Here is a 26,021-nt window from a genome sequence, read left to right as displayed (position 1 = left end):
TCCCCCAAACAGACATATTGGACTTTCATGTCAATATGGGGCTCAAATGAAAGATATTCGGGAGTAGATAACGAATCTGGCATACAAAATCAGATCGAAGTAAAGGGGGTCACCCCACATCCCAAAAACACCCCAAAATGGGCACATGGACCAATCATGACTATATCGGACTCGGTTTGTTTGTTTGTTCCGTATAATCAAAAACGGCTTAACCAATTTTCTTAAAATTTTCACAGATTGTGTAGTTTTGTCAGGAATGAAACATAGGCTATACAAGTTTTTGATCACGTATGGGGGCGGACCCTCTCTCTTACACTCTCTGATACCCATATTGTGCCGATAGGCACAATATGGGTATCAAATGAAAGGTTGGGATCATATAATATTTATTGGAGGACAAGTGTGTGGGGTGAAAAAGGGATTGTGGGAAATAGGCTTCAAGCATTCATTAGTCCATCGAAGAAGTTACGATATTATTTACTATGAACTAAACACAATCAGATTTGAACTAATCCCTATATACCTACGAGGAGTACACTGCATGGAAGATTTCAATGGAATGAATAAAGTGGTAGAAGATGATGATTTTAAGAAATTTTTTATTAAAGATCACAACATTCGTATTGGAGAGGAACAGTTGCTGCCTGAAGAATTTGGGGAGGAATTCAAAAGTTTAAATACTGGTAGAAAATCAAATGAGCAAGTTTTAACTGGCCATGGCAAAATATATATTAATTTTACAACAACAATGGCCTAGTGATTCTAACGGAAGAACTCTTGGTGATGAGGAAGAATGTTTTACATTTCCTAACGGAAATGGAAGTGCGATGATAGATTTATGTGCTGTATCTTTAGACATAATAAATAATGTGCAATCTTTTGAATTAAAACCCCAATTATGGTCAGATCATTTACCGTATGAAATAACTCTAGTGGTAAACAATGATTTAGAAACTGGAGAGAAATTATTGTGGAAACAACAAAACAAGGAAAATTATCAAAAAATATTAAATTACAAACTATTGGGTTACCCAAAAAGTAATTGCGGATTTTTCATATAGTCGGCGTTGACAAATTTTTTCACAGATTGTGACTCTGTAATTGTATTCTTTCTTCTGTCAGTTAGCAGCTGTTACTTTAAGCTTGTTTTAGAAAAAAAAGTGTAAAAAAAGTATATTTGATTAAAGTTCATTCTAAGTTTTATTAAAATTGCATTTACTTTCTTTTAAAAAATCCGCAATTACTTTTTGGGCAACCCAATGTTACGCTTTGAAAATACCCCTTCCCTAACAGACTTCACACGCGTTACCATGAGCTAGTACCCAGCCACCCAAACCCTTTTAAATTCCCTCACTTCAAGCTCAGGCCTCTTATATTCCATTCTTAAAGTTTCCTTGCCATAGTTCTCTTCAATATTCTCATTTCACCTTCGAATCGAAGAAATTCATGTATGCCACAATCACTAACCATGATTGCTATCTTCCACTTTACCCTTGACATCATATAAGTAGTTGGGGAAAACAAAAAAAAAAACAGAAATCAGAAAGAGAAGATGTAATAAACTTCTTGATGTTATTGCTGTTAATCAAGCTCCTCATGTGTGGTGGTGTGCCAAACTAAAACTCTAAGGCAAAAAAAAAAAACTCACTTTCTGTGGTAGGTGTTGAGGGAGCCATATCTTTAGTTTAGAGCCGATAAAGTAATCATTATCGGTTTCCCATCATTAGGAAACATTTACATCACTAATACAGGAGAGCGACATACATGCACACAATGAGGTATCCTAGGAAAACTTAGAAGATGTAGTTAACCTTTGGCACATTGGGGGAAAAAGTGCAAAAGAGGTTTGAAAATAAAATTCGATGGATTTGCTTATAGGGAATATAATAATGGTTTTAGGAAATCCAAAGGACAGGAAGGGGGAGAAGGTCTCTCCACATGCTCAAATGTTCTAAAACGGTAGACGATAAGAAAAAAAAAAAACAAGTAAAAGTGTGCTAAGTTCGGCCGGGTCGAATCTTGTGAACCCACCATGGATTCTTCTAAAAATGTATACAAAACAAATTTAGGGACAGAAGGACAGAATTTTATTCTACATATCAAACTTCTGTCCAACCAGCAAAAATTAAAGCTCTAGGAACCGAACAGGGAAGATTGAGAGACTAGTTTATATGGGAGCGATATCAGATTATAGACTGATTTGGCCAAATACGGTCCAAATCAGTCTATAACCTGATATAGCTGAAAGTCGTAACAGAGCATCACAGCCATATCTGACAAAAATTGCGGCTTGTAAGGACTTGGATTAACAGAAGCCGCGTATTTTTTTCCAAATAAACCCATGTCCCGATTTGACTTCTTGAGCCCCTGGAAGCCGCAATTTTCATCCGATTTGTCTGAAATTTAGTACTTGCTGTTCTGTTATGACTCCCAACAACTGTGCCAAGTACAGTTCAAAATGGTCAGGAACATGATATAGCTCCCATATAAACCGATCTCCCGATTCGACTTCTTGAGCCCTTGCAAGCCGCGTTTTTTTCCGATTTGACTTCTTGAGCCCCCTGGATGCCACAATTTTCATCCGATTTGGCTGAAATTTTGTACTTGGTGTTCTGTTATGACTCCCAACAACTGTGCCAAGTACAGTTCGAATTGGTCAAGACCATGATATAGCTCCCATATAAAACGATCTACCGATTCGACTTCTTAAGCCGCGTTTTTTCCCGACTTTTTCCCAAATAAACCCATCTCCCGATTTGACTTCTTGAGCCTCCCACTCCCAACAACTGTGCCAAGTACAGTTCAAATTGGTCAAGACCATGATATAGCTCCCATATAAACCGATCTCCCGATTTGCCTTCTTGAGCCCTTGCAAGCCGCGTTTTTTTCCGCTTTTTTCCCAAATAAACCCATCTCCCAATTTGACTTCTTGAGCCCCCTGGAAGCCGCAATTTTCATCCGATTTGGCTAAAATTTTGTACTTGGTGTTCTGTTATGACTCCCAACAACTGTGCCAAGTACAGATCAAATTGGTCAGGAACATGATATAGCTCCCATATAAACCGATCTCCCGATTTGATTTCTTGAGCCCTTACAAGCCGCGTTTTTTTCCGATTTGGCTGAAATTTTGCATATAGTGTGCTGTTATGACTCTCAACAACTGCGCCAAGTACGCTCCAATTCGGTCCATTTGTAGATGTAGCTCCCATATTTTGGAAGAATCCATGGTGGTGGGTTCCCAAGATTCCGCCCAGCCGAACTTAGCAGGCTTTTACACGCTTTTGCTTTTGACTATATAAGGCAAATTTTTCTTCTCAATTCACAACTTTTGAATTTTTTAAAATAAATTTTCATTTCCCTTTTCTCTTTACGAGGGCTGCTATATAAGTTTCTAGCCTAGACAACACCAAGTGTTGCCAGGTGCAATCTGAAATTTCCATTAAAAACTTTTGCATTATCTATTAACTTATAATGCAAGATCGTCATGTGACATAGTATAAGAAAGTGGCATACTTGATAATTTCTTCCACCAGGATGCTGGGAAACACATTCAACTCATTTTTGATGACAAAAAATTTGAATTTTCTTTATAAGGCCAGAAACTTGTAAAGCGGTCCCAATGTCCCAATGTGCCTAACACTTCGTTACATTGTCTTTTCCTAAATAGCGCCATTTATTTTAGTTTTCCCACTACACCCCATTCCCCCTACTACTACTACTAACAGCAACAACATGATGTCTAGTGTGAACAACCACAATTATCTGTGTACAAGACCCAGATCTGCCACAATTCCAATGCCAATCCCTACCTTAACATGCGGCAGTGTTTGTGGCTCATTTACTGCAGCAGGGCATAAAGGTGATATAGATTGCCTGTTGGGTAGATTTTAAAGACCCTCTAGTCGCCTAGGAGAAGGAGGTTGATGTTTTCAACTTACGTTTAGTTACATCGTTGTTTGACATGTCGACGTTTTGCTCGTACTCAACGTTGCTGATGCGGCTGCTACTCTAGTCTGCTGACTTACAAGTTGCCAATAAAGATGACTGCTTTCCGCCGTGGCGTTTTTCCTTCTTCCTTTGCTTTTATTTTGCGGTATAGGGAACTTTACGCGCTGCTCGTTGGAAAAACAAACATAATTTTACGGCTTGACAAACTTCCTAAATTACTTGAGAATGTTTGTTGTTGTGCTAGTTGCCAGGAGTTAAGAGATACTCACGTATGAGGTTTTTCTTGGCCAAAAATGTTTGGCTTTTTTTTTCTCTCTCGAAAGTTTGTTCGAGTTTTTCGTTGTTACGATAAGTCGAATGTCAATAGTTGGGTAATTGTTGTCTCTGGGAGGTTTTCTCCCACTTTTTGTAGCTGTGCTTTTTGGGTTCCAGGTTTTTTTTTTTTTTTTTTTTTGAAACTTTTTCTTAAGGAGGGTTTGGTTTGGTTTGGTGGTGAAAAGATAAATACAAATCATGTTCAACATGCATTTGGGTTAAAAGGGAGTGTTTCTGGGATGGGTAGTGTAGGAAGGTGTTTTGTTGTCCGTCCTTCTATCGTGTCTTTTAGTCTATGGGAGTTTTTCCATTTTACTTTTACATTTTTGGGGAAGGTGTTACATTTTCGTAATGGCTTGACATTTCTCATTCCATTCTCGTGCCATGCTGTCTTAGTGCTGATGTATAAAAATATCGCTTTACACTTTTTACAGTAAGAAAATACCTTTTTTTTTGGTTATGAAATTTTAAGTTTTAATTTGCCCTAAAAATATTTACAGCATTTGCATTTTTTTGTTTGGGTGGTGTTGTTTTGGTGCTAGGTGTAGTATACATATGTATGTGTGTTTGTTTATATTGGTGTATGTTTTTTTTTTTTATAAGAAGAGAGCTTTGTATTTACAAGAGATGGGATAGTCTTGTTTCCACCCCCCCTCCTCGAAGAAACTTTTTTTTGGGGGGAGGGGGGGATGGGTACTTTTTGTTGTAAACTGTCAAGCAGTACTTACCCGCTTGCCACGTTTTCCACGTGGTCCTTTCTCGCCAGGGGGTCCAGGAGGACCAGCAGGGCCAGCTTCACCTCTGTCGCCAGGTACACCAGGTGGTCCTGCAAGAGAATATTAAATTTGATTTAATTACAAAGGACAAGAAAATAGTAGGAAGGAGGTATGGAAGTGTATCAAGATAAAGGTAAGATCTTCCAAAAGGTAAGACAATCAGCTCTGACTAGCCAAACAGCCACAAAGAAAAACGTTTTTTTAGTGATAAAATTGATACTATTTGGTAACTTTTTTAAGAACTGAGCGATAACCTTTCATTTCGGTACAAATTTCTTATATATAAAATTCAATTTGTGTTTAATTGTGTGTTCCTTATAGACTCAGAAACGGCTGAACCGATTTCGTGAAATTTTCTCAGATGGTGCATAATGATCCCGTGGTGAAAAAAGGGTACTATGGGTTGCCCAAAAAGTAATTGCGGATTTTTTAAAAGAAAGTAAAAGCATTTTTAATAAAACTTAGAATGAACTTTAATCAAATATACTTTTTTTACACTTTTTTTCTAAAGCAATCTAAAAGTAACAGCTGATAACTGACAGAAGAAAGAGTGCAATTACAGAGTCACAAGCTGTGAAAAAATTTGTCAACGCCGACTATACGAAAAATCCGCAATTACTTTTTGGGCAACCCTATTTGGTAGCTTTTTTAAGAACTGAGCGATAACCTTTCATTTCGGTACATATATAAAATTCAATCTGTGTTTGTTTGTGTGTTCCTTATAGACTTAAAAACGGCTGAACCCATATTCTTGAAATTTTCTCAGATGGTGCATAATGATCCCGTGGTGAAAATGGGGTACTACATTCTTATCTGAAGGGGGAGCGGACCCTCCCCCTTACTCAAATTTTCAGAAACACCAGATCTCGGAGATGGGTGGTGCATAATGATCCCGTGGTGAAAATAGCATACTACATTCTTATCTGAAGGGGAAGCGGACCCTCCCCCTTACTCAAATTTTCAGAAACACCAGATTTCGGAGATGGGTGGTGCGATTTAAGCGAACTTTTGTGTGCTCTCATATAGTACCCTAAAAATAAAAATTTGGTATCTCAATTTCGGATGAGGTACCTAGGGGGGCGCCCCACCTCAAAATCTACGAAATATATATTTACACCAATCACGACAATATGGGACCCAAATCAAAGGTATTTGGGATAAGAAAACGTATCTGATATCCAATTGTCGGACCAAGTGTTAGGGGGATCACCCCTAGCCCCCACCCTAAATCGGACATATTTACCGACCATGGCAATATGGGACTCAAATGAAAGGTATTTGCGAGTAAAATACGAATCTGATATCCAAATTTGGGACAAAGTTTCTAGGAGTCAACCAAACACCCGCCAAACAGGACTTATTTACTGACCATGGTAATATGGGGCTTAAATAAAAGGTATTTGAGTGTAGAATACGAATGCGACATCCAAATATGGGAGCAAGTGTTTATAGGGGACGCCTCTCTCCAAAAACATCCCCCAAAGGGAACAAATTTATGACCCTAGCAATATGGGGCTAAAATAAAAGGTATTTATGTGTAGAATACGAATGCGATATCCATATATGGGAGCAAGTGTTTAGGGGGGCCGCCTCTCCCTAAAAAACATCCCCCGAAGGGGAAAAATTTACAACCCTAGCAATATGGGGCTTAAATAAACGAATTTGAGTGTAGAATACGAATGTGATATCCAAATATGGGACCAAGTGTTTGGGGGTCCACCCCTTTCCCAAAACACCCGCCAAACAGGACTTATTTACTGACCATGGCAATATGGGGCTTAAATAAAAGGCATTTGAGTGTAGAATACAAATGCGATATCCAAATAAGGGACCAAGTGTACGACCCTAGCAATATGGGGCTCAAATGAAAGATCTTTGGAAGTAAAGCAAGAATCTGATATCAATATTCGGGAAAAGGGTCTATGGGGCCACCCCACCCCCATCACACCACCCAAAATATGAAGTATTTGCTGACAATTGCAATTAAAATTGACTGATATCCAAATATGGGACCAAATGTTTGGGGGTCCACCCCTTCCCCACAACACCCCCAAACAGGACTTATTTACTGACCATGGCAATATGGGGCTTAAATAAAAGGTATTTGAGTGTAGAATACGAATACGATATCCAAATATGGGAGCAAGTGTTCAGGGGGGACGCCTCTACCCAAAAACCTCCCCCAAAGAGGAAAAATGTACGACCATAGCAATATGGGGCTCAAATGAAAGATCTTTGGAAGTAAAGCAAGAATCTGATATCAATATTCGGGAAAAGGGTCTATGGGGCCATTCCACCCCCATCACACCACCCAAATAGGAAGTATTTGCTGACAATTGCAATTTGAGGCTCAAATTAAAGGTTTTTTAGACTAGAACACGAATCTGATATGCATTTTAAAAGCCAAGTCACTGAGTGGCCACCCCATCCCCCAAAACATTCCCCAAACCGAACATGTTTGCCGGCTATGGAAAAATGGGGCTCAAATGAAAGGTATTTTGGTGTAGACTGTGAATCGGAGATCAACATTGGGGACCAACTTTCTAGAGGACGTCCCACCACCATAACAATCCCCAAATAGGATGTATTTGCTCACCAAGACAATTTGGCTTTTAAAGAGAGGGGAACTAAATATTCATAGCATTTAGGGCCAATACCCAAAACCGGACATATTTGCTGACTTTTGCAATAAGAAGTTTAGATGAGATTAGAAAACGAATTTGATATCCAATTTTGAGGCCAATGGCAATATGGGGTTAAATTAATTCATATAAATTGGATTGCCCAAAAAGTAATTGCGGATTTTTCATATAGTCGGCGTTGAAAAATTTTTTCATAGCTTGTGACTCTGTAATTGCATTCTTTCTTCTGTCAATTATCAGCTGTTACTTTTAGCTTGCTTTAGAAAAAAAGTGGAAAAAAAGTATATTTGATTAAAGTTTATTCTGAGTTTTATTAAAAATGCATTTACTTTCTTTTAAAAAATCCGCAATTACTTTTTGGGCAACCCAATAGATATACAGGGTGGCTGATGAATATTGCTACAATGATGAATATTGCTACATTTTTTTTTCGGTGTATGGAATACATTTTTCTTTTATTCATGTTAAATTAAATTATTAAATTAATTATTAAATTATTATTAATTAAATTAATTAATTAATTAATTAAATTAATTATTAAATTATTATTATTAAATAGAAAAAAAGTTATTACATTTTTTTTTGGTAGCGGCTTTCATCAGCCACCCTGTATGAGAATAGAGCACGTTGCTGATATATTTTCCGGGCTTAGTGTTTGGGCGACCACCCCAATCTCCGAAACACCCCTAAATCGGGCATATTTACCGACCATGTCAATGTGGAGCTTAAATCAAAGGTATTGGGGGGTAGAGCAAGAATTGATACCCACTTTCGGGACCAATTTTCTGGGGCTTTACACCTTTCCCAAAATACCCAAACAAACAGCAATTTTTTTAGTGACCATCGCAATATGGGGCTCAAATAAACGTATTTTGGAGTAGAATACGAATTTGATATCCAAATTTAGGACCATGTTTTTAGGGAATCACCCCTTCCCCAAAACACCCCCCAAGGGGTAAAAATTTTTCGACCATGTCAATATGTGGTTCCAATGAAAGGTATTTGGGAGTAGATTTCGTATCTGCCATACAAAATCAAATCGAAATATAGGGGGTCACGCCACCCCTCAAAAACGACATTATGACTATATGATACTGGGCTGAACCGATTTTCTTCAAATTTTCGTAGATTGTGTACGTTTGTCTGGAAGGACGCATAGGCTATATTATTTTGAGATATCAGGTGGAGGCGGACCTTTCGCCATACTCCAAAAATGGGCACAATAAGGGTATCATATGAAAGGTATTGGCGACCAGAAAACGAATATGATATTAAAGTGCCCAGCGGGTGGATTGGGGACGGATGACGGCAGACCTAAAACTACCCACTGTTTCATATTTCAGCGAAATCGGGTAATAAATAGAGCTCTTAGGGGTTTTCGACCCTTTATCGGCAGATCGGTCTATATGGCAAATATATCTAAATATACTACGATCTGAACCATATTTTGGTCCTATGTTAGGAGGCCTAAAACTACTCACAGCCTCAAATTTCAGCGAAATGGTTAAAAAGTAAAGCTCTTATGAGCCTCCGACCCTTTATCAGCAGATCGGTCTAAATGACAGCTATACCAAAATATATCCCGATTTGATTCATATTAAGCTCAGATGTCAGGAGGCCTAAAGTTACTCTCTATTTCGAATTTCAGCGAAATCAGGTAAAAAATAAAGCTTTTATGGGCTTAAGACCCTTTATCGGCATATCGGTCTATATGGCAGCTATACCTAAATATGGTCCGATCTGAACCATATTTGGGTCCTATATTAGGAGGCGTAAAACTACTCAATGTTTTAAATTTCAGCGAAATCGGGTAATAAATAAAGTTTTTATGAGCTTCAGACCCTTAATCGGGAGATCGGTCTATATGGCAGCTATATCTAAATATAGTCCAATCTAAACCATATTTGGGTCGTATGTCAGGATGCCTAAAACTACTCACAGCTTCAATTTTCGGCGAAATCGGTTAAAAAATAAAGCTTTTATGGGCTTCAGACCCTTATTCGGGAGATCGGTCTATATGGCAACTATATCTAAATATAGTCCGATCTGAACCATATTTGGGTCGTATGTCAGGATGAATAAAACTACTCACAGCTTAAATTTTCGGCGAAATCGGTTAATAAATAAAGCTTTTATGGGCTTCAGACCCTTAATCGGCAGATCGGTATATATGGCGGCTATATATAAACATAGGCCAATCTGAACCATATTCGATCAGATGTCGGGAAACTTTAAAATACTCATTGTCTCAAGTTTTAAGCGAAATCGGATAAAAAGTAAACCATTTATGGGTATTGGACCCTTTATCGGCTGATCGGTCTATATAGCAGCTATATCAGTTTATGAACCGATCCGGGTCATATTTAGCACATATATTTTAGATCTTTCCCGAAGTTGTTGTGCAAAATTTCAGCCAAATCGGAAATCCAAATATGATCCGATTTCAAGAAATTAAACAGCGTGCATCAAAAAGAAGTATCAGTGCCAAATTTCAGATCAATAGCTGAAATTTTTAAGGCTCTTGAGTGATTACAACAGAAGGACGGACAGACACACGAACGAAATTTTACGATGATCCGATATATATATACTTTGTGGGGCTGGAAATTGATATATCGATGTGTTGCAAACGGAATGACTAAATGAATATACCCCCTATCCTACAGTGGTGGGTATATAGACCAAAGTGCCAAATTTTGTGAAAATCAGTTAACAAATGGTAAAATTATTGCATTATTAGTCAAGATCTCACTTAAATATGGGAGATTTATCTAAATCGAAGCCGATTTTATGCAGAATCGGCACATGTGGTGAAAATCATAAAAGAAGAAGACAAAGACTTTTAAAAGGAAAATCGGTTGATTCATATGAATGGGGGATATATCTGAATCTGAACCGATTTCCATGAGATTCGACAGTAATATTGAGAGTTAAGAGAAAATCCTTTCTGCCAAATTTCGAGAGAATTGGGTAACAAATGACCATTTTATTGCAATATTACTGGAAATCGGACGAACATATATATATATTGGAGCTATAACCAAATCTGAACCGATTTCTATGAAATTCACCAGCAATGTCGGGAGTCATAAGAAAATCCTTCCTGCCAAATTTCGAGAGAATCGTTTAACAAATGGCCATTTTATTGCTGTATTTCTGCAAATCGGACGAACATATATATGGGAGCTATATCCAAATCTGAACCGATTTTTTCCAATTTCAATAGGATTCATCTCTAGGCCGAAAAACATGTCAATAACAAATTTGAAGACCATCGGATGAAAATTGTGACCTGTAGTTTATACGCAAATTAACATGGACAGACGGACAGACAGACGGACAGACAGACAGACAGACGGACATAGCTAAATCGAATCAGAAAATGATTCTGAGTTGATCGGTATACTTACCAGTTTGTCTATCTCTCTTCCTTTTGGGTGTTAGAAACTAATTCACTAAGTTATAATACCCTGTACCACAGCATTGGAGTAGGATATAACAATGGATTGAAATGTTCTCTTAAGAGATTGTATGGGAGATTCATTGGAGTTTTGTGTCAAGAGAAACAAACCGGCTTTTAAAACATTTGTTTATAGCCTTTATATTTATTTCACATTAACAAACCCATTCGCTTCGAGATATCTATTAAAATTCAGTTGACTAAACTATAGCATAACTCGTAAATCATCCCTTTCAATATGGATTTGCATAAATCCTTTTGTGTGTGGCCCCCTCCTCTCAAGGCACTCTAAACACAACAATATCTTAATTAAAGCCATTATAAATCATTTTATTTAAGATAAACTCCAAAAAGACAAAACCGAGAGTAGCACATTTAACCACTCGAGCAAAACTCTTCAAATGTTTCTCAACAAAGGACTTTTGTACGTTTGGATAAGATCAACAGCATCCATCCTAAAGTGGCAGCAGAAGTAGTAGCTGTAAGTAGGAGCAGCAGCATCAGCTTTGCCAGGACGACACTTTTCTAAATAATCATAATAAAATTTATTATGGTAATAAATTTATTTAGTAGGGACCATGGTAAACACATACCAGGGGACAACTAACAAGCATTCGGCTTGACCAAAGTTACCATAGAAGCGTTCTAGCAGAAAATATGCTCCAGAGACTAATAGAGAATAGATAAGTTGTTGAAGAGTCCAAAGAATATGGGTTAGGGAATGAAAAGGCAAAATAAAGGCAACAAGACTTGAAAGGATAAAAATTAGGCTAATTTATATTTCAAACACTTAAAAGATGAGAGAAAATTTAATGAAATTTTTTGTGGAGAAAACTAAATTGCAAATTTTGCCCATGAATATTCCATTAAGGAACAGAAGCAAACTTCTCACATATCAAAGAGTGCAGTCCGATTCAAGTTTAAGCTCAATGATAAGGGGCCTCCTTTTTATAGCCGAGTCTGAACGGCGTGCCGCAGTGCGACACCTCTTTGGGGAAAAGTTTTACATGGCATAGTACCTCACAAATGTTGCCAGCATTAGGAGGGGAAAAACCACCGCTGACAATTTTTTCTGGTGGTCTCGCCAGGATTCGAACCCAGGCATTCAGCGTCATAGGCGGACATGCTAACCTCTGCGCTACGGTGGTATGGGGGCTATACCAAGATACATGCCAATATATCCAATCTTTGAATTTAACCGGCTTATGGACAAAAAAAGAATCTGTACAAAGTTTCAGCTCAATATCTCTGATTTTAAAGACTGAAAGGTGATTTCAACAGACAGACAGACTGACATTGCCAGATCGTCTTAGATTTCTACGCTGACCAAGAATATATATACTTTATAGGGTCGAAAACGGATATTTCGATTTCGATGTGTTGCAAACGGAATGACAAAATAAATATACCCCATCCTTCGATGGTGGATATAAAAATTTAAAGCCGTGGTTATCCTCTCTTAATGGCGGCGAAATTTGCGAGGTACTAAGCCATGCATGGTCATCTATTTTCTCTCTTATGAGGTGTCGCACTGCGGCACGCCGTTCGGACTTGGCTACAAAATAGGTCCCTTATCATCGAGTTTGAACTTGAATCGGAAAGCACTCATTGATGTGTGAGAAGTTTGCCCCTGCTCGATTCATAGGCAACATTTTACTCTTCTCCCAAATACCTTTCCTTTGAGTCCTATATTACCACTTTTGAAATATTTCCTGTATACGGGGTATTTCAGAGGTGGGGTGGCCACCCAGACACTTGGCGCTTAAAGTTAATATAAGCTTCGTGCTCCATTTGATCTCCATGATCGGTAAATAAGTTATGTTCGAACCCCAGGGTCTTTGTCCCAACTGTACTCCCAAATAACTTTCATTGGGTTGCCCAAAAAGTAATTGCGGATTTTTTAAAAGAAAGTAAATGCATTTTTAATAAAACTTAGAATGAATTTTAATCAAAAATACTTTTTTTACACTTTTTTTCTAAAGCAAGCTGACAGAAGAAAGAATGCAATTACAGAGTCACAAGCTGTGAAAAAATTTGTCAACGCCGACTATATGAAAAATCCGCAATTACTTTTTGGGCAACCCAATATATAAGTCACATATTAAAATCTTTGGTAAATACGTCGGCTTAGGAAGGTATTTAGGGTGGGGCGTCCCCCAAACACGTGGTTCTGCAATTGGATATCAAATTTGTTTTTATACCCACCACCATAGGATGGGGGTATACTAATCTAGTCATTCCGTTTGTAACACCTCGAAATATTGCACTAAGACCCTGTGAAGACCCTTGACAGTCATGACATTTTAAGTCGATCTAGCCATGTCTCACCGTCCGTCTGTCGAAATCACGATAGCGGTCGAATGCGTAAAACCAGCCGCTTGACATTTTGCACAGATTCTTCTGATTTGTGTAGGTCGTTAGGGATTGCAAATGGACCATATCGGTTCAGATTTGGATAAAGCCCCCATATAAACGGATCTCCCGATTTGACTTCTTCTGGAAGCCGCAATTTTTATTCGATTTGTTGTGACTTGCAACCACTGTGTCAACCACGGTTTAAATCGGTCTATAACCTAATATAGCTCCTACACACCCCGATTTCTTTATTTACTTGTTGAGCCCCTACAAGCCGTATAACTTCCAACGTCTGTGCCAAGTAGGGTCCAAATCGGTCTACAGCCTGGTATAGCTTTCATATAAACCGGTCTCTCGATTAGCCTTGTTCGTGAAAATTTGGGTAATGAGTAGTGCTTTTTAGGGGAGGGATGACACCTCAAACATTTCGACTCAAATATCGATATTAAATTTGGGCTTCACTGCCAAATCCCTTTAATTTAAGCCCCATATTGACATGGTTGGTTAACTCGAACCGCTTAGAGGGTGTTGTGGGAATGGCGCGCCCACCCGCACTTCGTAGATAGATATCAAATTCGTTCTTTACCGTTGACTTGAGCTCAATATTGCCATACTCGGAAATGAGGTACAGTTAGGGGGTTCTTTAGGGCGCACTCCCAAATGCTTGGCTTGAAAAGTGGATATCAGATTCGTTTTTTTACTCTTAAGTACCTTTTATTTGAGTCCCATATAGGGATAATAGGTCAATGAACCTATTTGACGTATTTTTAGAAGAAAAAGGACCACCTAGATTTGAACGCAAATTTTAATGTCATATTCGTAATCTACTCCCAAATAGCTTTCATTTGAGTCCCAAATAGCCATGGTCGGCTAATGTGCCCTTTTGGGGGTGGGGTGTCCTCCCATTACTTGTACCTAATTTTATATGCCATATTTGTAATCTACTGCCAAATACTTTTTATTTGAGCCCCAAATTGACAAGAACGTCGAATATATCTCTTTAGATGAGTTTTAGGGTTGGAGCGGCCCGCTGGGTAGTTGGACCCAAAATTTTCATTATTTTCATTTGATACCCATATTGTGACTATCGGCGAACTTTTGTTTTGGGTGGTGTTTTTGGGGTATGGGGGAGGATCCGCCACCATCCGATATCAAAAATTTTTTTAGCCCATGTTTCCTTCTAGACCAACCTGCACAATCTGTGAAAATGTCAAGAAAATCGGTTTAGCCGTTTTTGAGTCTACGGAACAAATAAACAAACCGAGTCCCATGTACTCATAATTGGTTAATATACCCATTTGGGGCGTTTTCGGGGGGTGAGTGTGACCCCCTATACTTCAATATGATTTTGCAATCTACTCCGGAATGAACATTCAATTTATGTACTTGGAGGAGTTTTAGGGTTAGGACAACTTTCTGGGTACTTGGACCCAATTTTCAATACCATATTTGCTTTCTACTCTTCACTATCTTTCATTTGATACCCATATTGTCATTATCGGTCCACTTTTGATTTTGGGTGGTGTTTATGGGGTAACAGGGAAGCGTCCGCCCCTTTCCGATATCAACAAATTATAAGAGTTGTTCCTCCCTCCACCCGCTTGCAATTTTATACAAAATAGGTCCATAACCTGATATAGCTGCGGTTCTTGGGTCTTGACTTCTTGAGCCTATAGAGGGCGCAATTCTTATCCGATTGGAATGAAATTTTGCACGACGTGTTTCGCTATGACTTCCAATAACTGTGCCAAAGTAGGTTCAAATCGGTCAATAACCTGATATAGCTGCCGTATAAACCGATTTTGAATCTGGACTGCTTGAGCCACTAGAGGGCGCAATTCTCATCCGATTTGAATGAAATTTTGCACGAAGTATTTTGTTATGATATCCAACAACTGCGCCAAGTATGATTCAAATCGGCCCATAACCTGATATAGCTGCCACATAAACCGATCTTGGGTCTTGACTTCTTGAGCCTCTAGAGGGCGCAATTCTGATCGGATTGGAATGAAATTTGGCACGACATGTTTTGTATATTACTTCCAATAAATGTGCTAAATTAGGTCCAAATTTGTCAATAACCTGAAATAGCTGACATATAAACCTTTGTTTGCCTAAAAAGAGATACCGTGACAAGAGCTCGACAAATGCGATACATGGTGGAGGGTATACAAGATTCGGCCCGGCCGAACTCAGCACGCTTTTACTTGTTAATATGAAATTCGTACTCTACTCCTTAATAGCTTTCATTTGAGTCCCATATTGTCCCTATCGTTACTCTTTTATTTTTGGGTAGCACTTTGAGGTTAAGGGGGAGGGTCCGCCCCCCCTTCGATATCTAAAAATTATATAGGAGACAAACTTTCGAGGAATTTTTCTCTACAAACAAAATTTTCATAAAATTTTCTCTAAAAATAAAATTTCCATAAAATTTTCTCTAAAGACAAAATTTCCATAAAATTTTCTCTAAAGACAAAATTTTCATGAAATTTTCTCTAAAGACAAAATTTCCATGAAATTTTATCTAAAGACAAATTTTCCATGAAAAGTTCTTTAAAGACAAAATTTCCATATTTTCTCTAAAGACAAAATTTCCATGAAATTTTCTCTAAAGACAAAATTTCCATGAAATTTTCTCTAAAGACAAAATTTCCATGAAATTTTCTCTAAAGACAAAAATTCCATGAAATTTTCTCTAAAGACAAAATTTCCATGAAATTTTCTCTAAAGACAAGATTTCCATGAATTTTTCTCTAAAGACAAAATTTTCATGAAATTTTCTCTAAAGACAAAATTTCCATGAAATTTTCTCTAAAGACAAAATTTCCATGAAATTTTCTCTAAAGACAAAATTTCCATGAAATTTTCTCTAAAGACAAAATGTTCATGAAATTTTCTCTAAAGACAAAATTTCCATGAAATTTTCTCGAAAGACAAAATTTCCATGAAATTTTCTCTAAAGACAAAATTTCCATGAAATTTTCTCTAAAGACAAAATTTCCATGAAATTTTCTCTAAAGGCAAAATTTCCATGAAATTTTCTCTAGAGACAAAATTTCCATGAAATTTTCTCTAAAGACAAAATTTCCATGAAATTTTCTCTAAAGACAAAATTTCCATGAAATTTTCTCTAAAGACAAAATTTCCATGAAATTTTCTCTAAAGACAAAATTTCCATGAAATTTTCTCTAAAGACAAAATTTCCATGAAATTTTCTCTAAAGGCGAGATTTCCATGAAATTTTCTCTAAAGACGAAATTTCCATAAAATTTTCTGTAGACGCAAAATTTCCATGAAATTTTCCCTAAAGACAAGATTTCCATGAATTTTTCTCTAAAGACAAAATTTTCATGAAATTTTCTCTAAAGACAAAATTTCCATGAAATTTTCTCTAAAGACAAAATTTCCATGAAATTTTCTCTAAAGACAAAATTTCCATGAAATTTTCTCTAAAGACAAAATGTTCATGAAATTTTCTCTAAAGACAAAATGTCCATGAAATTTTCTCGAAAGACAAAATTTCCATGAAATTTTCTCTAAAGACAAAATTTCCATGAAATTTTCTCTAAAGACAAAATTTCCATGAAATTTTCTCTAAAGGCAAAATTTCCATGAAATTTTCTCTAGAGACAAAATTTCCATGAAATTTTCTCTAAAGACAAAATTTCCATGAAATTTTCTCTAAAGACAAAATTTCCATGAAATTTTCTCTAAAGACAAAATTTCCATGAAATTTTCTCTAAAGACAAAATTTCCATGAAATTTTCTCTAAAGGCGAGATTTCCATGAAATTTTCTCTAAAGACGAAATTTCCATAAAATTTTCTGTAGACGCAAAATTTCCATGAAATTTTCCCTAAAGACAAAATTTCCATGAAATTTTCTCTAAAGACGAAATTTTCATGAAATTTTTTCTAAAGACAAAATTTCCATGAAATTTTCTCTAAAGACAAAATTTCCATGAAATTTTCTCTAAAGACTAAATTTCTCAATGAAAATTTCTCTAAAGACAACATTTCCATGAAATTTTCTCTTAAGACAAAATGTCCATGAAATTTTCTCTAAAGACAAAATTTCCATGAAATTTTCTCTAAAGACAAAATTTCCATGAAATTTTCTCTAAAGACAAAATTTCCATGAAATTTTCTCTAAAGACAAAATTTCCATGAAATTTTCTCTAAAGACAAAATTTCCATGAAAAGTTCTTTAAAGGCAAAATTTCCATATTTTCTCTAAAGACAAAATTTCCATGAAATATTCTCTAAAGACAAAATTTCCATGAAATTTTCTCTAAAGACAAAATTTCCATGAAATTTTCTCTAAAGACAAAATTTCCATGAAATTTTCTCTAAAGACAAAATTTCCATGAAATTTTCTCTAAAGACAAAATTTCCATGAAATTTTCTCTAAAGACAAAATTTCCATGAAATTTTCTCTAAAGACAAAATTTCCATGAAATTTTCTCTAAAGACAAAATTTCTTTCAAATTTTTTCTAAAGGCGAAATTTCCATGAAATTTTCTCTAAAGACAAAATTTCCATGAAATTTTCTCTAAAGACAAAATTTCCATGAAGTTTTCTCTAAAGACAAAATTTCCATGAAATTTTCTCTTAAGAAAAATTTTTTATGAAATTTTCAGACTTTTTTATGAAATTTTTCACTTTTAACATAATAAGTGGTGAGAGGTATGAAGTTTCAACCCGGCCTTAATGACCGCCGTTTTACTTGTTTTAATTAAAAAAAATATATCCCAATGACTTCTTTAATATCTAATTTTTAATTAACCGTCATTCTACTCAAAAAGTCTTATAATCATTTCATTCTAAAAGTTTTCAATTAAACAAAACAATTTCCTATTTAATGACTCGCATATCGAAATTCTTCATCTTCAACAATGACGTGCTGCCAATTTATAACTTTTGCAGCATTTCGAATCACCCAGTAGTAGGAGTGAAGAAGAGGACCAGCGTTGGGAAATGTTGATTGCTATTCCTCGCGGTGTTTTATTATTGATTGTATTTGTGTGTGGGGAAGCTACTTTATTTTATTTATGATTAATTTCCAAAAATGCGTTATGAATATTAATGTCTCTGTGTGTGTGTTACAAATAAAAATATTCATTTGCAGCGAAATTGGCGAGAGCAGCGCGCGAAAAAAAAGTGAAATCATTTATATCATTAAACGTGAGTTTGCGTTGAAACAACATTGTAAAGTAATTCATTTCATTTTAAGCCCATCCGCGATATCGTCATCACCATGGCTTTACATTCATAACCATAGTAAGTTGTTGTTGTCAATGTCGTTGTTCTGCTGTTGGCCTGGGTAGGGTGATTGTGTGCATTCGTGTGTGTGTGTATGTCCTTTAATGTTTTGTAAATAGTTTGAAATTGTTATATTTATGTTTAAATAATTTCATTATGGATACTTGGTGCAATTGAAAGGGAGAATAAAAGGAGCTGGATGAAACAGTGGGTAAAAATAGCAATTTTTAACTGAAGCTTTATGGAAGTTGTATCAAGCTATAGATCGATTCAGACCATAGTGGTCACGTATGTTGAAGGTAATGGGAGAAGTCGTTGTACAAAATTTCTGACAAATCTGATGAGAATAACCCCCTCTAGAGGCTCAAGAAGTCAAGAAGTAGACGCACAAACAGACGGACGGACAGGCGGGCGCACGGACAGATGGACGGACAGATAGACGGACGGACGGATAGACGGACGACTAGACGGACGCATAGGCGGACGGATAGACGGACGGCTAGACGGACGTACAGACAGACGGACGGACAGACGGACGGACAAACGGAATGACAAAATGAATATACCCCCATCCTACGGTGGGTGGTATAAAAAGCAGGTAAAGTTCTCGTCGCCGGTCCCCTTTTCGTTGGGCAGTATTGAGTCTCCCGTCACTGTACTGCCTGATGTCTCAACATAAGAATCTTGGCCTACCTTGTTTTCTTGAAAAAGACAGTCTTAGCTGAACTTGTCATGAAAACTTGGTCATGGCCCACCACTTGAAGAGTTCCTTCCTCCTTTTCTTCCCGGTGGAAGATCACCAATTTCTGCACGGCTAACCCTTGGTTTTACTTGAATCAGACTTTTACCATGTTTTCTATGGCGCAGTTGCTGCCCCATACTTTGATAAAGTTCGTCGCCTTTATCAGCTGGGGGATAACCATCTTTCTCACCAGATCCAGCTTTGCGCCCTCCCATGAATCGTAGATACTTTCATCGAGTTTTTCGACGGTATTAATACTTTCTGATGACGCAACATCAAAATGTCTATTCTATACACGCAGCTCATAATTTGTATAGGTGGACCCTGGTCAGAGTTCAACAAATGTTCCAAAATCCGCCGGTTAAGCAGATCCTACCGGATACACTGCTGCTATTGACGACTGCATTCGTCAGCTAATCTCTGTTGTGCTTCCTGGCTACTCTAGCGTAAGAAGGCCGACTCCTTACCTTTTTCAGCAACCAACTTCGCCTTCCGTAATGGCTGTAGCGTCATTTTGGAAGTTACAGTCCTTTATGAAAACTTAGAGGCCGTGCTCGCATCCTTTTTTCCTGTTCCGACTTGGTCTCTCTCCGTAGGATACTGTCTGGAGTCTCTATTGGGGGAGGGCTGGCTTGATCTTCCCAGAGTACTTGAAAGCGGGAGGTTTTGCAGAGCTCTTCTCTTCAGGAGGCCTTATTCTCTTTTCATTCCGTAGAAGTGGTTGGTATGTCAGTTTATTCCTGCGAGCATCCTACACTTTCGCCCGATTGCGCCACCGGTACATACGCCTCAGTGTCTTTCGTCGTGGCCCCAATTGCTTTCTCGGTCTTTTTATACCCACCACCGTAGGGTGGGGATATACTGATCTAATCATTGCGTTTGTAACACCTCGAAATATTGATCTAAGATCCCATAAAGAATATATATTCCTTAACGTCTCGACATTCTGAGTCGATTTAGCCATGTCCTCCCGTCTGTCGAAATCACGATAGAGGTCGAACGCATAAAGCCAGCTCCCTGAAATTTTGCACAGATACTTTTTATTGATGTAGGTCGTTGGGGAGTGCAAATGGCCCATACCAACAGATTTGGATATAGCTTCCATATAAACCGAGGTCCCGATTTGTCCGATTTGGCTAAAATTTTGCAAATAGTGTTTTATTTTGACTTCAACTACTGTCTCAAATACGGTCCAAATCGGTCTATAACCTGATGTAGCTCCCATATAAACCGATCTCCCGATTTGATATCTTTAGCCTATGGAAACCAAATTTTATCTGTTCTGTTACGACTTCCAACAACTGTGTTAATTACGGTCCAAGCGGTCTATAACCTGATATAGCTCCCATATAAACCGATCTTTCAATTTGATGTCTTTAGCCCCTGGAAGCCGAAATTTTTGTCCAATCTTGCAAAATTGTTGTATTTAGTGTTCTGTTATGACTTCCAACAACTGTGTCAAGTACGGTCCAAATCGGTCTATAGCCTGATATAGCTCCCATATAAACCGATCTCCCGATTTGACTTCTTGAGCCCTTACAAGCTGCAATTTTTGTCCGATTTGGCTAGACTTCGGCATGCAGCGTTCTGTTATGATTTTCAACAACAGTACTTAGTAAAGTCCAAATCGGTGTATAACCTGGTATAACTGCCATAAAAGCCGATCTGCCGAATTTGACTTATTCAGTCCTAACAAGCCTCAAATTTTGTCCGATTGGGCTTAAATGTTGCAAAATCCATGGTGGTGGGTTCCCAAGATTCGGCCCGGTCGAACTTAGCACGCTTTTATTATTTGTGAGCTCAGTCCTCGCTCATTACCGCCATCATTGCGCTGACCTCATCTCTCGATTCGGCTGTGATGACTGTTTCATTGACACTGTCGCTGCTATCTGAGCTTGTATAGCAAACACGACTTTTCAGATGTGTACCCCGGGAGGGGGGATTGGGGGGGGTTCCAACCTTCCCCAAATTCTTATTATTCGAATGTAATCTCGTATACGTGGTGGGTTCCCAAGATTCGGCCCGGTCGAACTTAGCACGCTTTTATTATTTGTGAGCTCAGTCCTCGCTCATTTCCGCCATCATTGCGCTGACCTCATCTCTCGATTCGGCTGTGATGACTGTTTCATTGACACTGTCGCTGCTATCTGAGCTTGTATAGCAAACACGACTTTTCAGATGTGTACCCCGGGAGGGGGGATTGGTGGGGGTTCCAACCTTCCCCAAATTCTTATTATTCGAATGTAATCTCGTATACGTATTTAGTTTTGTTTTGTTGTTCTAATACTGCCGCTCCCCCCAAAATAAAATTCATGCTACGTCCCTGCCACCTTCACTTAAAGGCTGGGATCGGATTCCCCTTCCCACTGGGCTTTGTGACGTTTCCTCTTTCGTTAATCTGTCGACTGCTAGTGCCCTTGAAGCATTACAGGTGCAAAGGCCATCCTTGCGTTGAGGTTTGCATGTCCGCCTATGAACGTCTGGGTTCGAATACGGGCGGGAACATCAGAAAAAATGTTCCCTAATGCTGGCGATATTTGTGAGGTTCTAAGCCACTTCTCCCCAAAGAGGTGGCGCACTGCGGCACGACTTTCGGACTCGCCTATAAATAGAAGGTCCCTTATCATTGAGTTTAAACTTGAATCGGACAATACTCATGGATATGTGAGAAGTTTACCGCTGTTCTTTTATGAAATGTTCATGGGCAAATTTGCATTTACTGTTACAGGTGCCAAGGCACCCACACCTGTATAGGAGGGGCGCACAACATGCATCAGCCTGATGCCATCACCGCAGCTATTGGGTCTTTGGAGTCTATTCTGAGCTTACTCCTGGCTTTCAGATCTGCCGCAACAATGGAAAGAGATGCTGATCCCCAACGGCCTAGGGGAAACCCCAATCGAAGCTATGCTTGAAAATTTTCCGTAAAAGATGCTACCTACTCCGAGATACAGACAGTTTTTGAAGAGCGAAATGGAAACACATCCGCTCTACTCAACGGATTTCTTCAGTCATTTGGTCTTTGGAGAAAATTTCATGAAAATTTTTTCTTCAGAAAAATTCTGGCAACTTTTGTCTTGAAAGAAAATTTCTTAAAAAAAGTAGAGGAAATTTTTTGGAATTTTTTATGTAGAGGAAATTTTCCAGGAATTTGTGTATTTTGAGAAAATTTTCTTGAAAATTATGAAAATCTTTTTAAAATTTTATCTTTTGAGAAAATTTTCTTGAAATTACTTTACCGCACTGTGGTTTGGCTGCATCACGCCCATTGGCTACGTGATTTGACTTTCGGAAAAGTTTCATATTTTCCTGTTTGTTTGGAGTTTTTTTTTTCTGTAATCGTTTGCCAAAAGCATGCAGGAAAAATCGTCATTTCGTATTGTCTTCCTGCCATGAATGTGAATTGAATATCACTTCAATGACTATTAAATTCTATGTAAACATGATTTAATAACAACTGCTAAAGCAGTAGTCATCATAGTGGTTATTGTTGTTGATTGTGTGTGTGTGTGTGTGTGTGTGTGTATGTGTGTGTGTATAAAATTAATTATATACTTTGCAGTATTTACAAAAGTGACAGTGATGGCTGGAGTAATTATTTTACAGGGACATGGTCAAAGGTAGATCATGTAAGCCAGAGTTAATGTTTGAAACGTGGTAAAAGTAAAAACGCATTAAGTTTGACCGTGCCGAACTTTTGATACCCACCACCGTGGATGCATTTGTTATCAAAGTTTCCAAATATTGTCCGATCCTAATCATATTTGGTTCAGTTTCTGAGAAGCTCTACACAAGTAACAATTCGAAATTTCAACGAAATCAGGTAATAAGTGCCCCGTTCATGTGATTAACCCTTATACAGAGGCTCGATCTCTATGACAGCCACATCAAAATATAGACCGATTTGAACCATATTCGGAACAGATGTTGGGAATGTTGATACAACTCCCAGTTCCAAATTTCACCGAAGTGCTCGGTTCATGTGATTTACCCTTATACGGACGATCGATCTATATGACAGCCATATCTACATATGGTCCGATCTCTATCATTTTTGGTTTGGATGTCGGAAATCTTAAAGCAGATCACTGTTTCAAATTTCAGTAAATTCGGAGAATAAATGCGTCTTTTATGGTCTTTAGGCCCTAAAAGATGAAGATCGATATCCATGGCAGCTATATAAAAATATAGCCCGATTTGGACCATATTCGGAACAGATGTTGGGAATCTCGATACAACTCCCAGTTCCAAATTTCACCGAAGATGGGTAAAACAAACGCCTGTTATAGGCCTAAGACCCAAAATGGACAGATCTGTCTATATGACAGCTATAACCAAATATGTTCGATCTAGCCATGTCCGTCCGTCTGTCTGTCGAAATCACGCTAACTTTCGAAGCAGTACAGCTAGCCGCTTGAAATTCTGCAAAAATACTTTTTATTAGTGTAGTTCGGTTGGGATTGTAAATGGGTCAAATCGGTCCATATTTTCATATAGCTGCCATATAAATCGATCTTGGGTCTTGACTTCTTGAGCCTCTAGAGGGCGCAATTCTCGTCCGATTTGACCGAAATTTTGCACGTGGTGTTTTGGTATCACTTCCAAAAACTGCGCTGAGAATGGTTCAAATCGGTCCATGTTTTGATATAGCTGCCATATAAACCGATCTTGGGTCTTGACTTCTTGAGCCTCTAGAGGGCGCAATTCTCATCTGATTTGACTGAAATTTCGCATGAGGTGTTTTGTTATGACTTCCAAAAACTGCGCAAAGTATGATTCAAATCGGTCCATATTTTGATAAAGCTGCCATATAAACCGTTCTTGGGTCTTGACTTGTGGAGCCTCTAGATTTGACTGAAATTTTGCACGTAGTGTTTTGGTCTCACTTCCAACAACTGTGTTTAGTATGATTCAAATCGGTTCATAAATTGGTATAGCTGTCATATAAACCGATTTTGGGTCTTGACTTCTTGAGCCTCTAGAGGGCGCAATTCTCACCCGATTTGACTGAAATTTTGCATATGGTGTTTTGGCATCACTTCCAACAACTGTGTTAAGTATGATTCAAATCGGTTCATAATCTGGTAAAGCTGTCGTATAAACCGATCTTGGGTCTTGACTTCTTGAGCCTCTAGAGGGCGCAATTCTCATCCGAGTTGGCTGAAATTTCGCATGAGATGTTTTGTTATGACTATGACTAAACCGATCTGCGATTTTGAGTTCTTGAGCCTCGAGATGGCGCAATTTTCATCCGATTTGGCTTCTTCCGAACGGCTTCTCTCATGACCTTCAACATACATGTCTAATATGGTCTGAATCGATCAATAGCTTGATACAGCTCCCATATAAACCGATATCCCGATTTTGCTTCTTGAGCCCCTACATGGAGCAATTCTTATCCGAATAAACTGAAGTATTACACAATGACTTCTACAATGTTCAGCATTGATTTATGGTCCGAATCGGCCAATAACTTGGTACATCTCCAATAGCATAACAGTTCTTATTCAATATTCTTTGTTTGCCTAAAAAGTGATACCGCGCATAGAACTCGACAAATGCGATCCATGGTGGAGGGTATATAAGATTCGGCCCGGCCGAACTTAGCACGCTCTTACTTGTTTATTATTTTCCTTGACGATCTACTGGGTCTGACTTCGAATCCGATTAACTCGTTCGCGGATGACAGCAATCTCTGCTTTTAATTTTCATTCGACCATAGACCAAGTCTTCGAGAGATTGAAGACAGGAGGCGGATTATGGACGTAACACTCTGTCGAAAGAAGCTTTCAAGCGCTTGGGCTTTCTTAAGCGGTGTAAGAAATATTCCACTCCCGCTGATCTTCTTAACATCTACACTACGTACATCAGACCAAAGATGGAATATAATTTGCATATATGGGCCGGAGCTACGAAATCATGCTTGGAGCTGCTTGGCCTTGTCCAGAGGCGGGCGTTGGTGTTGATTGGAGATGGAAGGGTATCCAACTCTATGGCTTCCCTTGAGCATTGTCGAAATGTGGGTTGTGTGGCGCTGTTCTATTTATTCTTCCACGGTGTGTGTTCTTCGGAAATCAGTCTTCTGATTCCTGACTTGAGGTTGTTTGTCAGAAATACAAGATTTTCTAGAAGCACGCACTGGTTTGTAATCGATTGGCCAGCTGATCAGACCATGCACTACCGAGAGAATTCTTTTCTCGCAAAGACGGTTCGTATGTGGAATCGACTTCCGGCAGTTGTTTATCTCTCTTCTAACAACATCCAGAAATTCAAAGCAAGTGTTGGCGTTGCAAACAAATGCACAAAATTATGATACCCTGTGCCACAGTGGTGGTGTAAGCAAGTTAACGTGCCAAGTTCGGCCTGCCGAATCTTGCATTTGTCGAGTTCCGCGGTATCTCTTAAGGGAAAACAAAGAATACTGGATAAGAATTGTTATGCTATTGGAGCTATATCAAGTTATACTCAGATTCGGACCATAAATAAATTGAATGTTGAAGACCATAGTAGAAGCCGTTGGGCA

At 38.2% G+C, this 26,021-nt stretch overlaps 1 protein-coding gene across 2 annotated transcripts in view; it reads right to left on the bottom strand.

The window, feature by feature from the left end:
• Positions 1-26,021, bottom strand: part of LOC106082129 (collagen alpha chain CG42342) — a 685,565-nt gene that overhangs the window by 145,695 nt on the left and 513,849 nt on the right. For both annotated transcript variants that reach the window (XM_059362423.1, XM_059362422.1), the window contains exon 8: positions 4,992-5,089. In XM_059362423.1, coding sequence (XP_059218406.1) covers positions 4,992-5,089 — 98 coding nt within the window. The remainder of the gene's footprint in view (positions 1-4,991; positions 5,090-26,021) is intronic.

The sequence above is a fragment of the Stomoxys calcitrans genome, chromosome 2 (genome assembly GCF_963082655.1).
Source record: "Stomoxys calcitrans chromosome 2, idStoCalc2.1, whole genome shotgun sequence".
In the NCBI taxonomy this organism is placed as follows: Eukaryota; Metazoa; Arthropoda; class Insecta; order Diptera; family Muscidae; genus Stomoxys; species Stomoxys calcitrans.
Note: the sequence above shows the minus strand (reverse complement) of the source record. Positions and strands in the feature narration are given on the sequence as shown.